This window comes from Lepeophtheirus salmonis, unplaced genomic scaffold (assembly GCF_016086655.4).
Source record: "Lepeophtheirus salmonis unplaced genomic scaffold, UVic_Lsal_1.4 unplaced_contig_16995_pilon, whole genome shotgun sequence".
NCBI lineage: Eukaryota > Metazoa > Arthropoda > Copepoda > Siphonostomatoida > Caligidae > Lepeophtheirus > Lepeophtheirus salmonis.
Genome location: NW_027292162.1, coordinates 37,077 through 45,682, shown reverse-complemented (window position 1 = coordinate 45,682; position 8,606 = coordinate 37,077). Strand labels below are relative to the sequence as shown.

The 8,606-nt window shown below is 23.5% G+C and overlaps 1 protein-coding gene across 1 annotated transcript; it reads right to left on the bottom strand.

Annotated features, from left to right (window-relative positions):
• Positions 1-3,232: 3,232 nt before the first annotated feature.
• On the bottom strand, positions 3,233-6,268 carry LOC121131106 (DNA replication licensing factor mcm7-A-like; the record flags this gene model as incomplete). The annotated part of the gene is made up of 3 exons (XM_040726664.1): positions 5,644-6,268; positions 4,852-5,313; positions 3,233-3,501 (listed from the first exon to the last, which is right to left on the bottom strand). Coding segments are annotated over exons 1-3 (1,356 nt in total), but the record flags the coding sequence as incomplete, so codon positions are not given.
• Between the last annotated feature and the right edge of the window lie 2,338 nt (positions 6,269-8,606).

Sequence of the window (8,606 nt, the reverse complement as noted above, 5' to 3'; positions counted from 1 at the left end):
TTATCATGTTTTATTTATGTGATAATTTTTATATATTATCCTTTTTTATAAAGGATACATTATGCAGAAAAAATGATCAAAAAAGAAACAATTAAGTAATAATCATTTTAAAAAAATAATTATTGATTACATAATATTCATACGAATAACTAAAACTAATTGTATAATCATTATTTTTCAATTAGAATGGTGATTATAAAAACTACCATTTAATATTTATTTTACATATTCAACGATTATTAAAATATTTTAAATTAATAAATACAATAAAATAGAATAAAAATTAAAAAAAAATATAATCTGATCAATTAATTAAATTTGAAAATTTTTGTTATCAGCATAAAAATTATTTTAAATAATAAACTATCAGATAAACATGAAGTTAAATATATTAAAGATTGTACAAGTAAATGATAAAGTGAATTTATTAATAAATAAAATATTTTTTTATTTTTAATTAAAACAAAAACTTTTGTTCATAAAAATGATGGATAAAAAGATAAGTGTTAGAAATTCATTAAATATTCAAATAAAGGAAATGATTCTTTCATATTTGGTTGATAATAAATATATTAGAACCGCAAATATTTTTAGAGAAGAAGCTAAGATTATTAATGAAAGAATATATGATTCTTTTATTTTTAACGCTCTTCCAGGAATATACAGTTTTTATAAATTAGAGAATTCTTTACATACAGATTTTACAGAACAGAGAAAAAAATGTTTAGAAGTGTTAAATTTTCAAGAAAAGATAAAAAGAAACATGCAAACTTTTCACATGAATTTTAAACCTAATTCTTCAAATTATACAAAGAATATTCCTGAAGAAAGAGAAATCATGGAAGATAGATATAGAAGAATGCAGGAATATCAGAGAGCAAAAACAAATTTGAGTGATTCTAATGTAAATATAAATGCTTCAAATAGCAATAGACAAAATAATTTTAATTTCGATGACATTGATTTTAGAAAGGATTTTAAGATAATTCCCGATGAGGAGTTGAAAAATTCGATACTTGAAACTACTAAGAAAAAGGAACCGACCATTCAAAAAATGTTAGAAGAAAAAACAAATTTTAAAGTTAATAGAATAATTTCGTCATTAAAATATGAAATTTCAATATTAATAGGAGAACAGGGTAAATTATTTGTTATTGATCTTAAGACTCTAAAAATTCGATCAAATTTCAATTTAAATATAAATGAACCCCTTTTAATTGAAAAACAAAAAGTAAAGCTAATGGGAAATTTTATACTAATTTGTAGTTTTCTAAACACCTCCTTTGCTATCTTTCACAGATATGACTGTTTGAAAAATGAATTAATCAAAACATCAGAATTTAAAATAACTTATGACTTTTGCTCGTTTGATATAATAAACGAGCAACAGATAATAACTGCAAGTTCAGATGGTACATTAACATTATTAGATGAAAACGGCGAGGAAATACACATGGCAATTGTAAAAGACGGACTAAAGAAAGTTTCATATTTAGAGGATGAAATATTTCTTATAAATGATAGACAAAGATTCTATGCCTATGATTTTTCATCCCAAGACATAATTAACGAAATTTTCCATGACACGGTTAGTAACTCAAATATAAATGACAATACAATTGCATTTTCATCAAATTATATAATTTACATCTATGACAACAATTTTTCATGTATTAAATCATCAAGCTCAAATTCAAAAATATTTTGTATGTCGTCACTTTCAGATGGAACATTTTTTTGTGGTGTTGAATCTGGTTTTTTTGGAAAATTTAACGATACTCAATATAATCACAATATTGAGGAGCGTATTACAAATATTGACATTATTTTTTATAATAATGAGCTGTTACTGTTGTGTTTTTCAGAAAATCTAAATTTTAGAGTTTTTAAAGTATCCCGCTAGCTAATTTTTTGATTAGTTGGTTTAGTTATTATATAAATCAAAAATTTTTTAAAATTTTAAAAATTTTAAAAATTTGTATTGGAATCTATAAATTAGTTTAGATTGTAATAATTATGTTTTATATGATTTATGATTTGTAATAATTGCTGATAAAAAGTTTTTCCAATTTTTTCAGTTTTTTTAATTTTTTAAAATTTAATATAATTAAAAATTTCTAACTAATAATAACAACAACAATTAAATATTACTAAAAGTTCAAATATAATTTTTAAACATTTTCAATAAACAAATTTAGATTGTTATTTAGACTTAGATTTATAAAAAAAAAAAGAACTCAAATATTTTTTATAAATAAATTTTTAATGATAAAAAAGCAATGGATGATAAAGAAAAAATTATAAAAACAGAAACATTAACGAATTATCAAGAAGTAGCTACAAAATGTATTGATTGTGGAAGTTCAAATGCAATAGATAAGATTATATATATAACTCTTCCCAATGAACCTCAAAAAGTTTTATCATCATCCTATTGTAACGATTGTGGAGGTAGAGATACAAAAATATTTAATGTTGAAGAATCAAAGTCGAAAAGAATACAAATAATTGGTAACATATCAGATGAAAAGGATTTATCAAGATTTATTTCAATAAGCTCAGACTCTAAAATAAATTTTGATTTTGGAAATGGTAATGAACATGTCTATACGTCACTTAAAGAAATAAATGGAACTATTGAAGGTTTGTTACATATTTTAGTTACAGACCTAACTAGTATATATGGTTTCAAAGATTATACAACAAATACGGGTTCGGACAGATATATTGTAGAAAACGATATTCCAGAATCTAAGTCTGAAAGCAGTTCACAACTTTATCTTAGTCATTGTTCAATAAATTTAGAGGAAAGAGAAAATGTTAGAAACGTACTTTTAGTAGTTAAAAAGAATGCAGTTGAACCGAATTTTAAAATTGAAATTCTTGATGAAATTGGATATTCACGAATAGCTCCAAGAAATAAATTTATGAAAGATTGTACTTTTGATAGTTTGGATAATTTTAATGATGATAGTTTCAAACATACATTTATTTCTAAATAAAGTAATAATAACAACTTTTTAAAATTCTAAATTAAAAATTAAAAACATTTTTTTAAAGTTCTAAATTTAAAAGTTTTTAAAATTCTAAATAAAGTAATAATAAAAAGTTTTTAAAGTTCTAAATAAAGTAATAACATTTCTTTTTAAAATTAAAAACTTTTTAATTAAATATTCAAAAATTAAAAAAAAAATTAGAATACTAAACCATTTTGTATTTCTGTTGTTTTTACCTCTTCACCACCAACAGTTACAATCTTATCAAGAAACATTAAGGTATTGTTTTTTATATGCAAACCAGAAATAGCTTCTTGAATTCTATTATCAAAAATTTTAAGAACAGGTTTTTTAAAATCAAAAATCAGAGGTTTAAGATTTCCACTAAGACTAGCACTCGTCCCTTCCGGAATTTTATTCACCTTAATAGCCTCAATATTATTGTTTTTATCAGAGGCACATAAAATCATTGCTTCAGATCTAATTCCGTAAAGTTTTTTTGGAACTAAATTTGTAATAAATAAATAATTATTGCCTAAAAGTTCTGACTTGTCAATTTTATTTTGTAAACCAGATAAAACAGTAATTTGTTTATCTGTTAAGACGCTCTCAATGTATAAATTTTTAGTCTTTTCATGATCTCTTATGTTATTTATCTTACCAACTTTTATTTCTAAAAAAGAAAATGTTTTAATTTCGATTTTTTCAAAAGTTAAATTTTTAGAAAGTTCGTTTTGAAATTCTTTGAACCAGCCCATGACTCCAGAATTAAACTCTGAACCTTCTAATAGCATTTTGTAGATTTTTGAAAAAATAAAAATATCTGCCAATGTTAAATATTTTTTATTGTAATAATATTTTAACTTGATACCAGATTTGTATTCTGAATTTTCCTCCTCCTCTTCTTCTTTATCTTTATCTTGAGTAGTAGTATTAGTATATTATTAGTTAAAGTTAACTTTTTTCTTGGTCAAAAAAACTTGAAAAAATATTTTCAAAATTTTCCTCCTTCCTAATAAAAATTATTTCATCAATGACATTTTCGTTTATGAGTCTGAGATCTATTAAATCATACGCACAAAGTTCACTAAATCTTAGAAGTATTTCTTTAAGTCCTGTAATTTTATTTTCATCTTCAATCAAAATAATTCCTTCATTAACTGTTTCAGATTTAAATGGAATCATCAGATATGATAGTGAAAATAAAATATCGGAATAGTCTTTAGAGTATTTGATAATCATAAAATATTTTGTTAAAAAAATTTTTAATAATAATAAATTTATTAAATTTTAATAATTATTCAAAATAAAAAATTTTGTTAGAAAAATTTTTAAATTTCTAAATATTCTAAAACTCCATTTTCTACTTCCCAAACTCCTGCACTTACAAAATCATTTATACATTCTGATATCTTTTCTCTAGAATAAGTACCACCCAATAAAGAATATATTTCATCTAAAGTTACTTTATTTTCTCTTAATAAAGATTTTATATTATTAAAAATTTCATATTTTGGAATTGACTTCGTTTTTCTTTTTTCTAAAAAATAATTTGAGGACGAAACGAGTTTTATAACTTCATCAATATCAAATTCATTAATAGTTTCTGAAAATCTTAATCTTGAATGTGCAAATGATAATCTTATTAATGAAAGGAGATATCTTGGAGTTAAGTGTTCAAAATTTTTTCTTGACTCTATATAATGATCAATTAATTTTTTTTTAAGATTCTTTGAAAGTTTTGGTTTTAATTTTTTAGCATTTAAAATAAAATTATGCATAAATTCAAAATTATAAAAATTGTCTTCATCCTCTTCATTCTCTTTTTCATTCTCAGATTTTATAAAATAGTTACAAATATGTTCAGCTAGCAATTTGTCAGTATCTCTATCAGGTATATCCTGAATTATAAAAATAGCATCAAATCTGCTAAGAAGACTAACAGGCATATTTAAATTTTTAGAAAGAGATAATTTTTTGTTAAAAGTGCCCAAAGGATTTGCTGCTGCTAAAATAGAAGTTCTCGCATTTAAAGTTGCATTTATTCCTGCCTTGCTTATTGAAACTGTATGCTGTTCCATTACTTCATGTACAGATGTTCTATCACTTTCAGACATTTTGTCGAATTCATCAATGGCACAAACAGAATTATCTGCAAGAACAAGTGCTCCTCCCTCGAGAACAGGTTCTCCTGTTGCTGAATCTTTAGTTACTGCTGCTGTTAAACCTGCAGAAGAGCTACCATATCCTGTGGTATAAATACCGTCACAGAGTCTTATTGCTTCTTTTAGTAATTGAGATTTTGAAATTCCAGGATCTCCAACAAGTAAAATATTTATGTTTCCTCTGACAAACATTTTATCTTCAGTATTTATTGACGGACATCCGAGCAGTAAAAGTAAAATTAATTTTTTAATCTCAAACATTCCATAAATTTTAGGAGCAAATGATTTTATAAGTAATTCCGCTTTTATCTTATTAAGATCAATTAAATTAAAATTAAAATTTTTATCTTCTAAAAATTTTTCATTTTCTTTTGAAATATTCGTTGCATAAATAAATGAATCTTTAAGTAATCCAGCTTTCACCTTTACCATTCCCTCGAAATCTCTAGCAACATAAATACCAGTTACAATAACAGTCTCACCAGGTCTGACTCTATCAACAAGAGAATCATAGCATTCCACGTCTAAACTTATGGGAACAGAGCCGTAAATAGTTTCTGCCATTATTTCCTGAATTTTTAATTTTTGAAACTTCGAAAAGGTCGAGCCACGAATTTGAAGATTCAATGAACCTTTCATCTTTTTTTCCCTGCATTTTTCACTAATACATTCTTCGAGAAGATCAAATGTTTCTGAAAAAGTTTCTACATATGTTTCTGAACCACAGCTATCGCAAATATACGTACAAACACGTGCAAAAGGTTTAGTTGCTGTGGATTTTGTTACAATTCCTCTGAATTTCACAAGTTTACCAATTTCCTTAGATTTAATATGTCTCATTCTTTTAATCTCCATAGAAGTTCTTCCAATAATTTCTAAATAATAATCACGCGTTAAAACTGCAGGAAGTATCTCATAGAGTTTAGCTTCAGGAAGTTTTTCTTTTAAACGTTCAAGTCTATGATAATACAACATATTATCTTTTCTAGTTGATATATGAGAACAATTTTTATCAATAGCTTTGTATAACAAGTCTAGATAAGATAGAGTATTCATTTCAAATCTTTCAATAAGATTATCATCATTGAAAATAGCTAAATCGTCCATGTAAATTTTTATACAATTTTCTTTATTTTCAGAGTTCAAATCACTTTTATCTTTTCTGTTTGCTATTTCCTGTAATTTTGTTATGTATTTCGGTGATGAGTTCTCTTCTGTGTAGAAAAGAAAAAATCTTTCAAGTTTTAATTGGTCTTCAGAATAATTTAAGTTTAATTGAAATTTTTTAAGTTCTTGCATAAATTTTTAATTTAAAAAATATTTTAAAAAATTTTACTAAGAAATATTTAAATTTTTATAATTATTTTTATGCAAACTTTTTTTTATAAACTTTTTAATGTAAAAAAATATTAAAATTTTTATCAACTAAAAATTTATTTACTAATATTTTTTGTAGGTTAAGATTTATTTTATAACTGAAGGTAATCACTAATTTCCAATAACTCTAAAGCATCATCGTCCTTAAATTCAAATGATTTATCTGCCTTTTCATAAAAAAGTTTAAGATATTGTATAATTTTTTCAACTGTTCTAGATGGGAACGGTAATTCAATTGTCTTAGTATGACTTTCTGTAAAAATTGAAGGTGATTTAAGTAACTTTGACAAAACTGGCGAATTTATTGTATGAGTTTCAGGAATTGTGTATTCATTTCCTTCATCGGAAATTATTATTATTTTATTCATTATTAAAATATGAGAAACTACTTTAAATTTTTAAAAATTTAATTATGCAAAATAAAAAAAAATGCATAAAATAAATTGACCTATAATTTTTAGAATTAAAAAAAAAATTTGTAAAAAATTTTATGGTAAGAATAAAAACAGACAAGACATTAATTCCAATCAATAATGCTAAGAAAGTTAAAAAATCTGATATTTCATCACTTGTAACAGTCCATAAAGATTCAAAGAAAATTCAAAAGTACAAGAAAGCAGATTTTAGCAAACAAGTAAGAACTCTTAACCCTTTTATGCAGGAATTAATTAATTTATACAAAAGAATTGCGCTTAACTCTGAAAATCCTTTGATTCATAAAATTTTGAAACTGCTATTGACAACAAGAAGCAATAGACAGCCTCTTAAAATATCAAAATTATTAGAATTGATCATTTTTTCTAAAAAGGTTGATAATTTCGATAAAGACTCAGAGACTATTGTTTTTGTAGGAAAGGTTCTTAATGATGAGAATTTAATTGAAATTCCAAAAATTAAGCTTGTATGTCTTAAAATATCTGCTTCTGTTAAAAAAAGAATCGAAAATGCAGGAGGTGAGGTTCACACATTGGAAAAACTTTTTAAATTATCTCCTGATTTAAATAATTGCATTTTAGTTCAAAGTGATAGGACTGATAGGAAGGCTTACAAATTTTTCGGTTCTACAGGAGAAAAAGGTTCAGAAACGTATCCAAGAGCTACTAGTAAGGGTAGAGGGGGTGAGAGACGTATTAATAATGAGAAACAAAAATTACCGTATTAAGTAATAGTAAATTTTTTATTTCTAAAAATTTTATTTTCAAATATATTATTTTTCTTTAATATAAAGAATTAAGAAATTTTATTAATGTTAAGAAATTTAATAAAAAATTTTTAAAGATAATTATTTTTAAAATTATCAAGTTAGAGGTGATAATAAATTTTAATTAATATTTAAAACAACAAAACCAAAAAGAAACAATATAGTTATTCTTAGAAACGAAAATTTTAGTGATTTATTTGAATACTCCATATATAAATTAAAAAAAATATTAATATAAAAATTACTACTCCTTTAAAAAAAAAATGATAGGATTTAATTTTAATAATAGGGACAACATAAATCAAGAGAATTCCGAAAAAAATATAAATAAGTAAGAAGAGTTTTAATTATCTGTTTGTGAAAAATGATGACTTACATTTTAAAAAAAATATTCTAATAAAGGGAAATAAAACTTTTCTCTCAATTTTTAAAAAATTTTTATAAAACTTCTTTATAGCATTATTTTATAAATAATTTTTAGTCACACTTTTAGACATAAATTTTTTAAACGATTCTTTTGAACTTTTAAGGGCAATCAACGTTTCCTTCTTCCGTTCTTCTATATTTCTCAATTCGTATTTATCAGCATTTTTTAGGAACATCTTTTTGTATTCTTCATCAAGTGAAATAATTTCTAATTCATAATATTCAATTTCTTTTTTCATTCTCTGCAGGGCTTTTTCGTTTATTTCATCCATTTTTTTAATTTAGAAAATAATTTACAAATTTTTATCAAAATATCAAAACAAATTAACTGAAACAGTAAACAATAAACAAAAAAAAAACAACAGAAAATCTTATTTATATTTGTGTTTTGATTGATATTTTATGGAATTAGTTAATTTCTCCGCAATACAATCAGACTTA